Source organism: Anabrus simplex, chromosome 14, assembly GCF_040414725.1.
Source record: "Anabrus simplex isolate iqAnaSimp1 chromosome 14, ASM4041472v1, whole genome shotgun sequence".
In the NCBI taxonomy this organism is placed as follows: Eukaryota; Metazoa; Arthropoda; class Insecta; order Orthoptera; family Tettigoniidae; genus Anabrus; species Anabrus simplex.
The window spans coordinates 23,566,719-23,587,011 of NC_090278.1; the positions used below are offsets into that span (position 1 = coordinate 23,566,719).

At 40.5% G+C, this 20,293-nt stretch overlaps 1 protein-coding gene across 2 annotated transcripts in view; it reads right to left on the bottom strand.

The window, feature by feature from the left end:
• Window positions 1–8,832, bottom strand: part of LOC136885427 (zinc finger protein 652) — a 90,862-nt gene extending 82,030 nt beyond the window's left edge. For both annotated transcript variants that reach the window (XM_067157956.2, XM_067157955.2), the window contains exons 1-2: window positions 8,537–8,832; window positions 5,411–5,501 (exon numbers count right to left, since the gene is read on the bottom strand). In XM_067157956.2, the coding sequence (XP_067014057.1) occupies window positions 5,411–5,482 (72 nt within the window). In that variant the 5' untranslated portion in view covers window positions 5,483–5,501; window positions 8,537–8,832. The remainder of the gene's footprint in view (window positions 1–5,410; window positions 5,502–8,536) is intronic.
• Window positions 8,833–20,293: the final 11,461 nt, after the last annotated feature.

Here is a 20,293-nt window from a genome sequence, read left to right on the forward strand (position 1 = left end):
AAAGAAAGAAAGAAAGAAAGAAAGAAAGCAGAACTGGCCAAGTCACCAAAGAGAATGCATCTGCATGTGTTAGGGTAAGGGGGGATAATAAGGAAGAGATAGGACAGTTTTAAAAAGGGAAGTACACAGTGTGGGGTAGGACTGTTCATTAGGAATACCATAGCTTTTGAAAGGCAAGTGAATGATGTGGGCAGATTTAACAGCTGGAGGAATCAGAACGAGAATTGCCTCAGTGTATTCACCATGTGAGTGTGCAGATGAGGACGAATTTGACAAGTTTTATGAAGCATTGAGTGACATCATAGTCAGGGTCAACAGCAAGGATAAGATATTGTAAAAGGGCAACTTCAATGTAAGAGTTGGAAATAGAACTGAAGGACATGAGAAGGTGATCGTTATTTGTGGGGAAGATTGGAAGCTAATAGGAATGGGAAGCATTCACTGGACTTCTGCGCTAGTATGGGACTAGCAGTTACAAACACATTCTTCAAGCATAAGGCTATTCACTGCTACACACGGGAGTGTAGGGACAACAGATCCATAATAGACTATATCATAACCAACTTCAAATTCAGAAAATCTGCTGGTTTTCCAATGATTTATCGATGATACAGACCACTATTTGATCTGCGTGAACTAAGTATCTCTAGGCCTAGGAGAGAAAAAGTAAAATCTGTCTGAAGATGAATAAGGGTAGAAAATCTCCAGGACAAGAATATTAGAAAGAAGTACATGGACATCATTAGTAAAAAGTACAAAAAAAAAAAAAAAAAACAGTAAGCAGGTTCAGGATATAGATATTGAAGCAATTTCCTCAGAATTCTCAAAAAATTCAGAAATTCTCATGCAGCTAGTAAAGTTTTTCACAAAAATTATTGATATTGACAACATTTTCAGAGAATTCTTGAATGTTTCCCTTTTTTTTTTTTCCAAGCACCTGGTGGCTTACAGGGATGCTATAGTAGAAGCAGCAAGGGAATGCCTAGCAAGTACTGTGTATAAAGATGGGAAAAAACAAACAAAGCTTGTAAACGTAAAAAGAAATATCAGAAACAGCTCAAGCATGGAATGATGCAGACAGGAATTGTACGCACGTGAAAGAAACACAGCGAAACAAATAACTGTTGTATCCAAGAAGAAGTCATGGGAAGATTTTGGTAATAACCTGGAAAGACTAGCTAAGTCAACGAGAGGGAAACCTTTCTGTACAGTAATGAAGAATCTGAATCTTAGAAAGAGAAGGGAACAGGAAATGAACAGTGTTTTGGGTAAATAAGTACTGCGTATAAAGATGGGAAAAAAACAAACAAAGCTTGTAAACATAAAAAGAAATATCAGAAACAGTTCCAAGCACAGACTGATGCAGACAGGGAATTGTACGTAGGTGAAAGAAAAAGAGCGAAACAAATAAGAAGTCATGGGAAGATTTTGGTAATAACCTGGAAAGACTAGCTAAGTCAACGAGAGGGAAACCTTTCTGTACAGTAATGAAGAATCCTAGAAAGAGAGGGGAAAAGGAAATGAACAGTGTTACAGTATGGATATTTCCCTTTCTTTCTTCCAAGCACCTGATGGCTTACAGGGATGCTGTAGTAGAAGCAGCAAGGGAATGCCTAGGAAGTACTGTGTATATACATGGAAAAAAACAAACAAAGCTTGTAAACGTAAAAAGAAGTATCAGAAACAATGTGATCTACTCATAGTAGATGTCAGGGACTATTTTGAAACTATTCTCAACGAAAAAGGGAATCTTTCTTGTGATGTCGCGAATAGTCGAGCTCATGGGGAGAAGGACAATGATGATGGTGAAATTATGCTTGATGAAGTGGAAAGGATGTTAATCAAACTCCACTGCCATAAAGCAGTAGGAATTGATGAAATCAGGCCTGAAATGATGATATATACTGGGAAGGCAGAAATGAAATGGCTTCATAGAATAATAAGATTAGCATGGAATGGTAGTATGGTACATTTGATTGGACGAAAGCAGTAATTGCACGTATCTATATATAAGGGAACTGGAAGGATTGCAACAACTCAAGGTAACTAGAATATAAGGTAGACTACTCCGGCAGTTGAAGCTTCCAATGGCTGGAGCGCTCTGACGTCACGCGGTATGAACGATAGTGAGTAAGGTACACAGTCGCAGTACAGCAAGCCTGTGAGTTCTCGTGCCTGTGAAACATCTTCTCAATCTTTCATCAAATAATAGTCTGGTTTAGTTCGATTCGATAAGTAACGGCACTTCCAATAGATTTAAAAACGTGAAAATGCGTTAAATTTCGTCACATGCTGAGTAGGTAGAACATCAACTATCAAATACATGACATATTATACCCTAAGAAATAAAATATTGCCATGCAACTCAAAATAATTAATTTATTTCCTGATGAAGTAAATATTTAGATTAAATGGCATAGGAAAATATGCATCATATCGACATCTTTATGGAATTATATTAAATTATTAAAACGTACGTGTCAGGAGACTTAATTACTTGATGAACCAGCCCGAAGCTTAGCCTTCTTATTGACATATTTTCTCAGTGCTAGCTCCTTACTCTTTGCATTAAAATGCCATATCCTAATAAATGTCCTGGTCCTTACGTAGAGACAAATTATTTTGTCATGGAATACTGGAAATTTTGACTTAATAATAGAAATAAGAGTTTTCACGTTTTTGCATCTGGATACAGTCTTACCGTGAAACACACCAAATGAAATTTCAAACTGGGCTATATTTTTTAACCACTCATGACTGGGATGTGTGAGGCCCCCTTTTGAAATAACCGAGATCCAGTAACAGGTCTTTTCTCGCACGACATTTTGTCTCTTTCTTCGTATTTACTGTATATCAGATCACGGATATTGTATTATTTCACGAGCTTCGAAATATATTCAGAAATATAAGTTATTAGCACATAATAATGTTAATGTTATTGGATTTTATGTCCCACTAACTATGTTTTTGAGTACCTTCACCACCAGACTGAGACAGGATCGAACCTGCCAAGTTGGGCTAAGAAGGCCAGCGATCTACCATTTGAGTTGCTACTCAGCCCAGCTATTAGCACATAACAATAATTATAGAAAATATGATTTTCATTCAGTCATTTATATCCGACACCTTTTTATCGTACGAGCTGTAATAATGGAGATATTCAAGAGTATATTACGAAGTGTTTCAATAACCAAGCATTACTGACAAGGAAGTATTGTTATGCCATCACAGTAGCAAACTAACTGGCTATGATGGTTGTTGTCGTTATTGTCTTTATAATATGCAAAATAATAATTATTTTTTTTTGCTAGGGGCTTTACGTCGCACCGACACAGATAGGTCTTATGGCGACGATGGGATAGGAAAGGCCTAGGAGTTGGAAGGAAGCGGCCGTGGCCTTAATTAAGGTACAGCCCCAGCATTTGCCTGGTGTGAAAATGGGAAACCACGGAAAACCATTTTCAGGGCTGCCGATAGTGGGATTCGAACCTACTATCTCCCGGATGCAAGCCCACAGCCGCGCGCCGCTACACGCAAGGCCAACTCGCCCGGTAATGTTATTTGTATTACGTCTCACTAACATTTACGGTTTTCTGAGACTCGAGGTGCCGTAATTTTGTCACACGGGAGTTCTTTTACGTGCCGACAATTTATAGCGCCACACACGTTTCCATAATATGTTGACTGCATTTTAATCAGTACAGTGGTTCTACTTCAGATACTGACAACACGAACACTGTTCATGTAGTGAACCACTAAAAAATTATTATGTATACATGATCCGATACACATTAAATACGTAGAAAGAGACAAAAATGTCGGTCGGTCAGTCACTTGCTTTCTTGGCTTACGCTGCGTGAACCATCAACAATAGACCCCAAGTGTAAGCGTACGAAATGTAGAGCATAGAATCCTCTACAAAAAAGTCTGTGACGGCACATACCTATTTCCAACTGGCTGCCCTCTAAAAGCGATTTTATGCTACAGTCCGCGGTAAAAAATATAACTCCTTAAAATTAAATAAATATTTCGATATTATCCTCAAGTTCCTCATCAAAATAAATTGTTTGACCTCATCCAGTATTTTATAAGGATTACAATAACCTTGTCAGGACATTATTTGCATGAATGGTTCAGAAGTTATGACCATTCTAGACTGTAGTGGTAATACGTGTCAGCAGCACGGGCGACCGCTGTCTCATATCACATGACGTCACGCAGAAGGCGGACAGGGAGAGAAACAAGTGAGTGCGATACGGGAAGAGACCCCTATGGCAACAACTATCAAGGTATTTCATTGATCAATATGCCAGACAGCAAACTGTTCACTAGCATTTTGGGAGGGAGTGTGTGAACAGTGGTTGAGAGTAAGTTGGATAAAACTAGTGTGATTTCAGACCACAGAGGGGTTGTCAGGATCAGATTTTCACTATACACCAGTTAATGGAAATGGCTATGGAACAGACAGTTATTTTTTGTAGACTTAGAGAAGACATACGAGGGGAACCCAAAAATAACCAGACAATATTTTTTTAAAAATACAGAATTTATATTTTTGAATTACAGATGTTTGCCACCTTTGCTGTCTCTCCATTAACACTAGTACATTTGTTCCACTTGCGAATACCACCCAAACATTGGAGTTCTTTTCAAGGCGTGTTCTTTATAAGAAACACAATTTTATCACCAAGTTAGGTTCTTCTATGGGACAACCAAATACCTTTAAGTGCAAAGACATCCCTTTATCGGTTATATTTTGTGCCAATAACTACATAACTTGTGCTCTTGAAATCTGTACGATCAACAGCACAGATAGTAGCAGACTTCAATCTGAAGAAATGAAGTTCCTGAGGTCAATGCTACAGAAAACAAGAAGAGGTAACATCCAGAATGAAGAGATCCATCATAATACACAAGTCAAGCAGTCACTAAGCAAAAATATAAGAACATCAATACGCAAATGCTATGGCCATGTAAAAAGGATGGATCAAATGAGAACAGCAAGAAAATGGATAGAAAAAGAACTGGAAGGCAAAAGACCTAGAGACAGACCAAGGAAACAGTGGATCAGTTAAGTTAAGCAGGAAGTGGAAGGAAGAGGAATGGAATGGCACCAAGTTGACAAGGAAGAAATATACTTGGATAGACAATGATGGACAGCGTTCTTGTACTGCACCCGGGCGACTGGAGACGGTTAAAGGATGATGATGTTCTTTATAAGCTGCAGACAACATATCAACCCCATCTGGTGCACTTTTACCAAGCAGAAAACAAATATTTGTTGCAATCCTTTCTGCTTCCTTGCTTATGAATGGGAGCCATTATTGCTTTTGTCCAATCCGAAGGTATCTTAGTCATTAGTATTTGATTGTTATAAAAATGCCACCAGTATTGCAATTGTACTACTTACATCATCAGATGGAGACTCTGAAGGTTCCTGAGGACATAAAACTTCTTCTTTCATTTTCACCGTATCTTCCATTGCGGCTGATATTCAAAACCTGGAAGAATACAGAAAGATACAAAACATTTAAAAAATGTACAGAGTTTTCCTGGAAATATCATGCATATATGACACAAACATGTAACTAAATACTTTATTGACAGATCAAAAATCCGGATAATCCAGAAAACTGAAAAAAAATAAAAAAAATACAGTACATGTTATATAATCTGTTCCGGGGTATGTGTGGAACGCAGAGATGGTGAAAGCAGGTGCAGGCTTGAATGGGTCTAACTATAATATCAAGAATTGAATTAAAATTTTAACAAAGGTTATATTTCTTTCAATATCAAAAAAAAAAAAAAAAAAAAATTCCACTAAGTGAAATAACAATCAGGTACAATGCCAATCTTGAAACCAGATTTGGAAAAATCCAAGATTCAGAACTTTAAAACAATTTTGGGCTTCAAGCCCCTAGTTTTACAATTTCAGAGATACCGGATCCAGTTTACAAAACTTTAATTCAAAATAAGGAACAATTTAGTCAAGGGCAGAAATCCCCTAATTCAAGGGCACTTGCTCCCTAAATACAATATCTAGCCTTCCAAAGGCACTCTTTACTATTACAAAACTTTGAAAAGAGCTAACAGGCTCTCAGTTTCTTACAGCCCACTCAAGGCAATGTTACATCAAAATGTTACATTCTCTGGTCTCACAAGGCACATAGAAATAGTTTTATACAAGGGTATCTAGTACCCAACCTAAGGGCCTTTGCAAAAAAGGACCGTTCTAATTTTTCCAAGGAGGACAAGGATACCCTAGTTGAAATCGTACCGGGCGAGTTGGCCGTGGCGACCATCTGGGTAGCAGGTATAAGAACTGCTCTCCTATTGCCTGCACGGAAGCAAACACAGCTGTTGCCTACGAGATACACAAGGCCGGGAAATACAGCACACTAGACTCGTCCTCGAGATACTTCCAGCAAGTGCCCCTAGAGTTCTCTTTACTGATCTGTCTCGCCCGCTCATTGCAGTACGTTCGAATATGAAAAACAATAAAAATTCATTAAAACTAGTAATTTCAGAAGGCAGCAAACAGATATGAGATCAAAGATAGACTAAGAGCAATTATTTGACTTATTTTTTACAAAGTATTTCTTACAATATGCTTAAACGAAATAAGTGATTCACGAAAGAATGTGTAATGCAATTGAGCGAAGATACAATGGTCAACGATTTATACGAACATCTAATCACTACATAATATAATATTTTAAGTCATTCATTCCATTTTACATTTTAAGGAATTTTAATTATCAATTTGTTTTAATAGACATAATATAATCTTATTGATTATTTTTAAATTGTTAAAATTCATATTTTATCAATGTATATTAGACATTCTTTCGTTATATATACTAGGATCAGGGCCCTGACCCACCATGGTTTATGTTATCTATAGCTGATGATGCTCACTATGATTGAGCGAAACATGTCCTACTTGTAATTAAATGGTTTTATCCTAAATATAAAGGACATTGAGTATTGGAAAGGTGGTTTTATTAACATAATAATTTCTTATTCTGAAATCCAATACCGTTGTAAAATGAGGTTTATAACTTGTAAAGTATGAAAGTGACCGAGGTATGAGCGATGCTAGCAATACCATTTCTTATGCAACCTGTCCCTGTTATGAATGGTGTGAAAATATTGCTCATGGGGTCAGTTGGTGCATGCATTTCAGTGGGCTTGGCAGACATACGTAATAGCAACTCCTGGCTTGGTGAGGAAAGCAACAGGAAACTGTCTCACTCCTCGTTTCCCTAGTATGCCTCTTCAGTGACAACTAGGCTATCTATGACAGCTGTTGGCAGACCTGTGGAGGATCAAGCCAGCCTTTGGGCTGAATACCCAACAAACAAACAAACAAACAAACATGCCTAAAGAGGTCCAAAATCCAGGTCACCGGCCTCTCATAACAGTACTAATAACTGGTAAAGCAGAACCATGGTGTTCCTCCTATAGTGATACTAATCACAAGTAACACGAACTCATGGTGTTTCTTGCATGGTGGTACTAATCACAGGTAATGTAGACCCATGGTATGTCACCGCTCATAGGTAACACAAATCCGTGGTGTTTCGCACATAAGGGTACTACCCACATGCAATGCAGACCCATGGTGTTCCTCACATACAGTAGTGGGGGGTGCCAGTATTCCTGTGCTGTTACTCACAAAGTGGAATTAACCACAGGGCACGTATACTTATGGTGTCGCTCACATAGTGGTACTAATCACAGGCAATGTAGACCCATGGTGTATCACACATTATGGTAACAACCACAGGCAACATAAACCCATGGCATTCCTCACATAATGGTACTACTCTCAGGCAACGCAAACCCATGGTTTAACTCACACAGTGGTACAAATCATGGGCGCCAGCCAAACCTGTGGTGTTTCTCACATAGAGGTACAGTACTAATCACAGGAAACACAGACTCATGGTGTTTCTCATAAAGAGGTACTACTCATAGGTAACGCAGGCTTATTATGAACACAGTGGAACCGACCGGTGAAATACACACGATGACACTTATCACAACCAACGCGCAGACCTGTAGCGTTCCTCGCATATTGACACTGCTCCTAAGTAACATAGACCCATGGTTTTCCTTGCAAGGTGGTACTAGTCGCAAGTAACGTCAACCCATGATGTTCCGCACGTAATGGTACTAATCACAAGTAGTCTCATGGTTCGAATGTCATCATCCCTTGGTCGACCATTTTAGTCACCCCTTACGATAGGAAGGGGATACCAAGGGAGTATTTTTCATCTGCGTCCACCACCCACCTCTCCTACCCCCGGCCTACCACGATGCCAGACCATTTAGACTTGATGTCTTAACGATCATGGTCAACATGCGGGCAGTTAAGTGGTAGAAAAAGAAATTACGACTGTACAGTTGGTGTAAGCAAAAGTAACTTTAAAAGTATTTTTTAATATACATCTGTACAAACTGTAATTAGTCTCAAATCTCTCTATTACAACATGGGAGTGCCCAAGACAATTCAGGATATATGCCCACGTACCTTTCAGACCTTTTACAGTATTAACATTGTTACTCATTTTTTGATCTTGCCGTTTTTAAATTAATAAAGTGTTTCGTTCTACAAGAACATCCGTAGATTCTATCACATCTCTTTTAACCTTCATGACATATATTCAGTGTTGTTTACGTTTACATTAACGACGTTGAGCTGCGAGAATGAAATAACAGGGAACGAATGAACTGGAATGGAACAGTGACAAACTGCTCCAGGAACTTCTTCGCTACTCGTCTTCTTCTTCCTCCACTTCTTGGTGAAAGTTATTCTACGGGCCGATTGTATAAACATTCTTCTTCTTCTTCTTCTTGCTTAGTTGTTGGACATCGTCGTAAGACGCTACGTCCAGTCACTGGTTTGCGGGTTAATTAATGTCTGGGAGAGGTGCCAACATTAGAAGAAAATAGTACACTACGAAAGAGGAGGGTTAGCTATGTAATGAAGCTAAATGCAGCAGGTAATGATGAAACTTAGGAAAATACCAATGATATATAGGCTAAACTATCAGGGCATAACACAAAAACACTGGGGCACAGGGTTCTAATTCTTCACGTCTGTGTGGTCTGTCACGACGTCTTACTACTAACAAACAAGACCGGACCACAAATAAGGGTTAATATGTGCACATCCGTACCTCGAGGAAAGGAAAAGGTTACAAATGGATGTTACCTGTAACTAAAAAATTGATGATTAAGTCTACAACGTGAAAAGTCGGTTAGAACACTAAACACGAAACGTTTAACGGCAGTTGGTAACCCACATGAAAAAGCTTTCCTATGAATGCGCGACGGTGATGTTCGTATGTCTGACAGTGAAAAAAGATGGGAGTTACAGTACTGACTGCTCGGCCACATGGACATAAGGTACTTTCAAGAAGAGTAAGGCGATAGAGATGTGTAGGCGTACAGGCATGATTTAGGCGGAGTCGGATGAGTGTAGAATGCTCCTACAATTCTATTGCATTAGCCGTATGTTTTACTTGGAAGGAGTGGAGTGTCCCAATAAAAGAAGAATCTCATCCTGTAATGACTTTAACAGATGCTTCACTTGGACATTTTGTCCCATGTTTTCTATTAACTCTTCAAATTTCTTAGAGACGTTGCGACATTTGTCGGTAGAAGTAACATTTGAATTACAGTGTAAAGCCGTGACAGAGGGAGATGCTGATAGTTGTGCGTGGGAATCCGAAGGTTGCCCTTGGGGACTTGACTTCCGTGATGTAGATGCAGGCTCGTTAGGAGTAGCAGGTATCAAACGCACTACTGGAGTGCCAGAATGTTCTGGAACCGTCTTCGGATTACTTATCAAATTCAGATATGATGCCCTGTCATAACCTGGTTTAACGGGTGGGCGGGGGAGGGTTACTAACCACCATAGTAAATTTACGCTTTCGAGGGAGAGTTTCTTCCGATTGGGAAGGTCTATTGGGTAAAGGAGGGAAATGTTGTGGCATCAGAAGGGGGTTGGATATGGACTGTAATGGGGCAAAGTAGTTTTTCACTTCTAAATATGATTTGTTTTCAACACTCATAATGCGTTTGATTTCTTTCTGTTGTTTGTGGATTTCACAACATTCAGCCCCCGCAGGATGATTTTCTGCACAATTAGCGCATTTAACTAGGTGGTGAGTGCAATCTTCGGTAGAGTGATTAAGGGAACATTTTCCACATCTCGGCTCCCTGGAACGACAATTAGTAGCGGTATGTCCATACCGCTGACATCGTTTGCATAATAAAGGAGAGAATATAAAGGCCTGAACCTCTAAAATGACCTTAAAATGGACACACTTTTCGGAAGTTGTTGACTTTCAAATACAACCTTTACAGTACCTGTAGGGATATATTCAGTTTTTCCCTCTTTGGATGATCGTCTATTTAGACGTTGTACTTTCACTACAGGATATGGCGATTCTAAATAGGTGAGAATGTCGGATTCGGAAATAGTAGTGTCTACTCCCCGTACTACCCCTACTCGATGAATATTCGAGGACGGAATAAAAGCTGTCAATTTATTTTCCTTAAGAATGGGATGAAAAAGAAAGGCGTTTGCAGCCTTACTAGACATGAAAGTAATTTGGATCCTATTTCTTCCCTTCCTATGGATGGCCTTGATTTCACCAATTTGCCTCTCAAAGAAAAGCCGACCCAGAGTCATAGGGTGAATATGTCCAAATTTATTTTGAGATTCGGTCGATTCTACATATACTATGTAGGGGCCAAGATGAGTGTTAGAATATGTAGATACAGGAACGTGCTGGCGCTGATCCATGTCACGTATTGTATCTTGAGAACGGTCTCGTTGGGTATCAGTATTACTAGAGTCCATGGGTAAGTTCTCCCGCATGGCATCATTGCCAATATCAGGTGGTCTTCCTAAAGGGCCACCGCCACTATCTATAGACATAGTACTCCGAAAGGTGAGGACACAATACTAGCCCCGAAACAAACACAAGAGAAAAAGTACTAGGATACAAACACAAACATAAAACACTCTACTTATCTACAGACGTGAAAAAGCCGCTGCACCAGTGACCGGAGAAAGACGTGTGCACTGCACAACAGCCGAACACCGAATGATTGTATAAACATCATTGACTGGAGATCAGTTTTAATCTGACAAAGTTCAGAAAATGATCTATGATCAGACCGGTGTCGTGTTGTATAACACTGATCAAAGATCTTCTTCTTCTTTTGTGTTGTTGGGCGCTGCACACACGTAATTTACCCAGTCACCAAATGTACACTCGCTTGAACACTGTAGTCTCTATTTTTTTATTATTATATGAATGTTACATGTATGCGTATAGAACGATTGGTCATTATTATCAGAAGAATGTATGTTGAAATTACGAAGAACTAGATACATCACATTGAGTAATTTAATTGTGTGAGAGTATTCAAAGACAAATGTTACATTGATTTAAGTAGTCCGTGATGGCCAGCACAATTTCCGGTGTGAGATTAGATACTAGGCAAGAGACACATGTGGGAAAGGCAACCTGTTGTTCTAATAATCGTTGAAAGAGAATGTTTCGTTGTGAGTTAAATGTTTTACATTGTAGAATAATGTGATTAGCATCCCCGATAACGTTACCACAATTACATAGCGGTGAGTCATTTAACTTAAATCGAAATTTATAGGCTGGTGTGAGTGCATAGTTAAAACGAAGGCGAATGATAGTGGTAACATGCCGACGTGTGTATTTCCCTTTAGCAAACCATGGCCGTAAACAGATAGAAGGTTGCACATTAAAATAAAATCCACCCTTTAAAGCCGCAGATCCTTTCCACTCGTCCTGCCATTCCTGACAAAGTGCATGTTTTATGAGAGGTTGAATATCGGTAGCGGGAATAGCGATGTTACAGTTGAACCCATTTCCTAAAGCAGCGTCTTTGGCAAGTAAATCAGCTTTAAGATTGCCATTAATATTAGAATGGCCTGGAATCCAGACCAACGTTATATCCTGATGGTTTTGGTCTAGGTTAAATAATAGTTTTTTAATATTGAGGACATACCACGAACTTGGACTTTGAGTTGATCGTATGCATTTTAGAACACTCTGTGAATCAGAAAATATGATGGCTTTTGGTATAGCATGAAGTTTGACATATAATAGGGCCTGCCGAATGGCGAATGCTTCAGCAGTGAAGATAGAAGCATGTTTTGGTAGTGTGAATTTACCGGAGGTTTTAGATGAAGGTATATAGTAGGCTGCTCCGACACCTTGGTCATTTCGAGGACCATCCGTGTAAATACTTAATGTATCCTGATGAGGAGATAGGCATACTGGGAATGGAAAAGAAATAATATGAGAAGACTGTATGCTTTGTTTGGTATTGAATCCGAATTGGGATATAATAAGTTGTGGTTTATACAATGCTACAGAGTATGGGAAGGAATAATGAGGTAGAGAGGGACATTTAATGACTTGATTGTTATAATCTCTAATGTTTTCAAAGGCTGTTAAGAGATCAGGCGGTTTTTAGTATTAGGGTATTTTTGAAAATATTCCAAGAGAAGTTGTAATTTAGGAAATAACAAATAGGAGGTAAGCGAGATTTTTTTTAGTAAGAACTTGTTTGCTAGAAACTTTCTCCGTAAGAATAACGGCATTTCTTCAGTTTCAACCAGCAACGCATTAGTGGGGGTTGATTTCAATGCACCAATGCATAGTCGTATCGCTTTGTATTGAATAACGTCTAATTTATGGACAAGGGTGGCAGATGCCATGTTAAAAAAGAAGCATCCGTAATCTAACCATGATCGTATGGTATTCTTATAGATTGTCAACGCCATGACTGGGTCCGCTCCCAGTTCCTCCTTACGATAGCTTTGAGAATATTTGAAAAGTTATTTGTTTTATAGTGTAGGGATTCAAAATGATATTTCCAGGTTAAATTATTATCTAAATATATACCTAAATATTTATAGGTTGTACGAATCGGAATGATTAAAGTACTACTTTGTATTGGTGATTGATCATAACTTCGTTTATTGGTGAATACCATGGCAGCACACTTGTTCTGCGAAACTTCGAATCCATGGTCACTGAACCAATTATTTGCGTTGTTTAGTACTTGCGAGATGGTTTGTCTGGCTTCCAATACTGTACTTTTAGTAACGTATATTAGGACATCATCCGCGTACGTAATTATGCGAGCATCACGAGTAATGAGTGTTTCTAGATCCTTGAGGTATAATGCAAATAATATACCACTTAGTACGTCACCTTGCGGTAAGCCCTTGGAACTATAACGAATGTTAGAAGGCTGCCATGATGATTTAACATGTAGGCATCGATAGTATAAAAGTTGCCCTATGATAGTGATAAAATTGGGAGGAAATTACATATCCGTTACTTTTTGGAGTAATACATGAATATTAACATTATCATATGCCTATTTGATGTCTATGAAAATGGCAAGAGTATCTTGTTTTCGAAATCTAGCTAAAGTAAGATCCGTGAAGAAAATGTTTATAGCGTCAAAAGTACTTCTTCCCTTGATAAAAGCAAATTGGTATTTTGGCAATAAATTATAATAATCCAAGCACCATAGTAGGCGACTGAGCAGTATACGTAGAAAAACCTTTCGAATACAGGATCCCAAGGTTATGCCTCGGTACCGTGGATATACACTGACTGACAGAGCAAATGCAACACCAAGGAGGAGTGGTTCGAAAGGGATGAAAGTTGGGGAAAAACAGAGTCGGCACGGAAGAATAATTGATGTTTATTTCAAACCGATATGCAGGTTACACAATGCGCACGGCATCGACTCAGTAGGATGTAGGACCACCGCGAGCGGCGATCCACGCAGAAACACGTCGAGGTACAGAGTCAATAAGAGTGCGGATGGTGTCCTGAGGGATGGTTCTCCATTCTCTGTCAACCATTTGCCACAGTTGGTCGTCCGTACGAGGCTGGGGCAGAGTTTGCAAACGGCGACCAATGAGATCCCACACGTGTTCGATTGGTGAGAGATCCGGAGAGTACGCTGGCCACGGAAGCATCTGTACACCTCGTAGAGCCTGTTGGGAGATGCGAGCAGTGTGTGGGCGGGCATTATCCTGCTGAAACAGAGCATTGGGCAGCCCCTGAAGGTACGGGAGTGCCACTGGCCGCAGCACATGCTGCACGTAGCGGTGGGCATTTAACGTGCCTTGAATACGCACTAGAGGTGACGTGGAATCATACGCAATAGCGCCCCAAACCATGATGCCGCGTTGTCTAGCGGTAGGGCGCTCCACAGTTACTGCCGGATTTGACCTTTCTCCACGCCGACGCCACACTCGTCTGCGGTGACTATCACTGACAGAACAGAAGCGTGACTCATCGGAGAACACGACGTTCCGCCATTCCGTCATCCAAGTCGCTCTAGCCCGGCACCATGCCAGGCGTGCACGTCTATGCTGTGGAGTCAATGGTAGTCTTCTGAGCGGACGCCGGGAGTGCAGGCCTCCTTCAACCAATCGACGGGAAATTGTTCTGGTCGATATTGGAACAGCCAGGGTGTCTTGCACATGCTGAAGAATGGCGGTTGACGTGGCGTGCGGGGCTGTCACCGCTTGGCGGCGGATGCGCCGATCCTCGCGTGCTGACGTCACTCGGGCTGCGCCTGGACCCCTCGCACGTGCCACATGTCCCTGCGCCAACCATCTTCGCAACAGGCGCTGCACCGTGGACACATCCCTATGGGTATCGGCTGCGATTTGACGAAGCGACCAACCTGCCCTTCTCAGCCCGATCACCATACCCCTCGTAAAGTCGTCTGTCTGCTGGAAATGCCTCCGTTGACGGCGGCCAGGCATACTTAGCTATACACTTGTCCTGTGGCACACGACAACACGTTCTACAATGACTGTCGGCTGAGAAATCACGGTACGAAGTGGGCCATTCGCCAAAGCCGTGTCCCATTTATCGTTCGCTACGTGCGCTGCACAGCGGCGCATTTCACATCATGAGCATACCTCAGTGACGTCAGTCTACCCTGCAATTGGCATAAAGTTCTGACCACTCCTTCTTGGTGTTGCATTTGCTCTGTCAGTCAGTGTACATGTCCTTCAGTTGGTGGTTTTTCTAATGGCACAAGGAGAAATTGATTCCAATCCTGTGGAGTTGTGGCGGACGTTAAAACCGAATTGAAATACGTGATTAAAATTTTTTGAACTCTGAGTGGAAGATGTTGTATCATTTTGTAAGTAATGTAATCCGGACCCGGGGAAGTGGAAGTCTTACCTTCAACAGCGGTGAGGAATTCTATTAGGTCAATGGGTTGCATAAGTGTGTCAAATTGAACATTATGTACGGACGAAGACAGCGGAAATTGGGGTATCACGAAATCTGGAGTTAGTTCATTATAAAATGTGTAGATTATCAGGATGAATGGTAACAGTATTGTGTCGTCGTTGAATGCAACCTAGGGAGCGAATAGCAGACCAAATAATTTGTGGCTTAGTATTTCTATGAATAGTAGAGATGAATGTTTTCCAGGATTCCTTTCGTTTATGATTAAAGGTGCGTTTCATAAGTGCAGTATACTTCTGGTAAAGGATATAGTGATAATATGTGAAGTTAGTTCGAAGTTGTCGAAAAAGAATTTTGCGGCGTTTGACCATTGCATCACATTTTTTATCCCACCATCTTATTACAATTTGTTCAGGCTTGGACGTGAATGTTTTGGGGTGAATAGGATGATACATATTGAGATATTCGGTAATTGCAGTAAGAAATGATGAATATTGCATGATAGGGGAAGAACTGAGTTTGAGCTTGGCATGTAAATGGCTATGAAACATATGAAAATCAAAATCATGGAGTGACCTGTCGAGCCGGTGTTGGTTATTTGTAGAAGAATCGAAATTTATAGAGCCGATATTCCCACTAAGTGAAATAAATATGGGGAAATGGTCACTGAGATGGGTATCTTTAATTGTTTGCCAAAAACTACGGTGACCCAATGAGATACTACAAATAGAAAGATTGACAGCGCTTTTAGCTTGCCCCGGTGCTGTGAGTCGTGTAGGAGATCCATCATTTAAAATTAGTAGGTCTAGGGTCTGCGTTACATTAAGAATTTTCCTACCCTTAGCAGAAATGTGTTGAGATCCCCATGCGGTGTGATGGGCATTCATATCGCCGGCAATTATAAAATGAGGATAAGGAGTAAATTGAGAGAAAAAATTATACCACTGTGTAGCTGTACCCTGTATACGAGGGGGACAATAAAGATTCACAATGACCAGTTCATTAATTTTCACTGCTACAAAAAAGGTGCCTGTTATATGATGGCTAGCCTCCAACCGTTGATATGTTATTCCAGTAGCAATAAGCGTTAGTACGCCGCCATATCCACCACCATCCATTCCTTCCGCTTTATAACCCGCAAATCGAAAAGTATACATGGGTTTCAACCAGGATTCTTGAATTAGTATTATATGGGGATGATATTCATTAATAAGTTTAACTAACTCATGTCTCTTACCTAGTATGCTTTTACAATTCCATTGGAGAATCGAAATTGCCATATTCAATGAGACTATTGACTTTGTCATTTATACTCTTAACCAAGTGACTCCATTGTGGGTTACCCCCTAATAATTCCATGAGTATTAAAAACTCAGCACGTAGTGCCGATTGTAGTTTACTTGGGTTAAAGGATAATGAATTATCCTTCTGGAAACTACTTCCTGGTTCATTATTAGAGGATGACACTGTAGACCGAATCCCTGAACCACTCGGCGCGTGGGTAGTATTAGTTATGTGAGATGAACGATGTTCTGTTCTGGGGGGTCCAAGTATTTGAAGGTAACCGTCCCTATCATAACCAGGGGGAGGTGTGACCCGAGGTTCACGATAGATAACTTCAGTAAATTTTCTTTTTTTTAGTCAGCTCGACTGTTTGGTTTGATTCGGAAGAGTGTAATGGGGGAAATTGCTACGTTACTGAAAGTGGGTTATATGCCTTTGGCTGTACTTGATTTTGTACCTCTTCGAAAGATATATTTTGAATGCACATATTTTTTTAATAGTAACTTGTTTGTTATGAACTTCGCATAAATGCGATCCCACTGAATGATTAAGATTGCAATGTAGACATTTTAACATTGTTTGCTGACATTCTCGTGTTGAATGGGATAGAGAACATCTCCCACAACGAGAATTGCTGGCCCTACAATTTTTAGCAATGTGTCCATATCGCTGACAATTTTGACATATAATAGGATTATAAATGAATACTTCAACCTCTAAGAGCACATTAAAAATAGATACATGATCCGGTAGGTTTTGAGATCGGAAGGTTACTTTCACGGAACCAGTAGGCACGTAATCTATTTTATCACCAACACTAATCCTTCTGTTCATTCGCTGCACTTGTTTAATGGGTTCGGGAGAGTCAATGAATTGCAGTATGTCTTCGTTGGATAAATTTTTATCCAAACCACGAATAATTCAGATACAATAAATACTGGATGATGGAATGTAAGCTTTTAGATTCTTTTCTGGTAAGATTGGATGGTGCAAAAAACTACTGGCGTGTTGACCAGACTTAAATGCAATTTGAATCCGGCGAGCACCTTTGCGACTAACAGTTTTTATGCGCTGATTTTATTGTCATAAAAAAGTCGACCTAAGGCCATAGGATGCAAATTGCCTGTATTATTATTACCCACAGGTTCAACATTAATCAAATAAGGACCCCTATGAGTACATGGATACAATTCTGTAGGTGATGAGCTATTGTCGCTTTTTGAGAGATTTTTGTCAGCCGGAGGCCTTTCATCGTGAGAGTTCACTGCTACCTGTTCATTCTTTGCGGGAATTTCTTCTTCGTGGTCGACCTCCAAACCCATGTCCAAATTCGGGGGACGATTGGTGCCACCGCCTCCAACTGCTTTCTCCATTTAACACAGTCACTCCCTACGAACTATACTACACTAAAGCACACGTCAGCTGAGAAACGATGTTCACTGCACCGCAGGTACTGACGAACTACGCTGATCAAAGATCAACTAATCGAAGTTCAATTTTGATCCCAGTTGAAAAGTGAGCGCTTGGCAACAGCGCAGAAACATTTGAGTATCACGAGTCGCGTTGAGCAGTGTGAATCTCTTTTCCATCGTATTCCGTGTGCCGAACGAAAGAAAGGAAGAAAGATGACTGAAATGAAGAAGAAAAAGGGCCGTTCTAATTTTTCCAAGGAGGACAAGGATACCCTAGTTGAAATCGTACCGGGAGAGCTGGCCGTGGCGACCATCTGGGTAGCAGGTATAAGAACTGCTCTCCTATTGCCTGCACGGACAAGGATCATGTAAGAGAAATGCGCACGGAAGCAAACACAGCCGTTGCCTACGAGATACACAAGGCCGGGAAATACAGCATACTAGACTCGTCCTCGAGATACTTCCGGCAACTGCCCCTAGAGTTCTCTTTACTGATCTGTCTCGCCCGCTCATTGCAGTACGTTCGAATATGAAAAACTATAAAAATTCATTAAAACTAGTAATTTCAGAAGGCAACAAACAGATATGAGATCAAAGATAGACCAAGAGCAATTGTTTGACTTATTTTCTGCAACGTATTTCTTAAAATATGCTTAAACGAAGTAAGTAATTCACGAAAGAAGCAGAGAAATTTGATAGCGAGTTTGTCACTTCTTAACGATTACTTTAATTGTGCCTCAGAGTATCCGATAAGCGGATCGAGATTGCGGTCATAAATAACTTCGGGTTTAATCGTCTTTTCACCAATTATCAGCGATCCAATCTTTTCCTCCGCACATCTGATATTTTGACATTCGTATTGAAGCTGCTGTTTGGTGAGCAATGTTATGCCCATTATGCAAGTATTTAGCGTCGTTTCACCATATTTCTCTTTTTTCTTCCCGTAAAATTAAATTTGTGTTCGCCTCTGTGATGTAGTGGTTAGTGTGATTAGCTGCCATCCCCGGAGGTCCGGGTTCGATTCCCGGCCCTGCCACGAAATTTGAAAAGTGGTATGAGGGCTGGAACGGGGTCCACTCAGCCTCGGGAGGTCAACTGAGTAGAGGTGGGTTCCATTCCCACCTCAGCCATCCTCGAAGTGGTTTTCCGTGGTTTCCCACTTCTCCTCCAGGCAAATGCCAGGATAGAACCCAACTTAAGACCACGGCCGCCTTCTTCCTTCTTCCCTGTCTGGGCGAGGTACTGGTCATCCTCACCAGCTGTATCCCCCGACCGAAAGTCTGGTGCTCCAGGACACTGCCCTTGAGGCGCAGGAGGTGGGATCCCTCGCTGAGTCCGAGGAAAAAACCGACCCTGAGGGTAAACGGATGAAGAAGGAAGAAGAAGAAAATTGAATTCGTTCTAACAGGAATAAAGCTCCTAAATGGCCAATTTTAGCATGCTTTAAGTTTGGTTTGCTTTTCGGTCAAGTTCAGATACCGTAAAACTTTTTTTTTCTTATTTCAATGCCCGTATCATACTTCTCAATTTACAGATGATTTTCTGTAATCTGGTATTTAATTTTCCCATTTGTGTATTTTTTTAGATTTAACAGAGATACTCGTAGACTTTCCTTGATATAGAAACGAGACTTTTACTACTTTTTTCGTTTGTGGCTGACGTATGAAGATATGGCATGTTCATCGTTATCTGAATCGGAACTTTTACTAAATTCTGATGTCAATACATCATTTTTGGGAGCTGGACGCTTCCTGCGTTTGACATTTTCCTGTTTGTGAACAGGATACACAATGAAAACAGAAGGAAGTTTAATTGATATGCTTACACTGAAATATGTTTTATGAGAAGAATTGATAGGTACCTAAAGAGATCCTACTATATCACCTTGCGTAGAAATAGTTTGCTTCCATTTCTCCCTTAAACCGCACTCGGAAGGGAAACTATGGAACGTCTATTTTCATGCTTTTTTAGTGTCATCCGAAATACAGAGAGGTACACGACACTGCACCTTCTTCTCAACCTCACAGACACTCACCGACAGAAACAATATTTACAACAAATTGCACAAAATCAACACAGCATCACAATTACTCCGCACATCACAATGTTAAAGTCCGCCAAGAACAGAAGGGAAACCTGACATCTAGCGGCCAAACCGTCGGGCCGCTTTTTCAGCGACAAATTAGTAGCTATGTCCCGGCTTTGTATATCTCGTAGGCAACGACACAGCTAAGCGGGAAGGTCTACTGCAATGTTACTCTTGGCACGGCATTGTGACTCGATAAGGTGAGAGACGGGCTT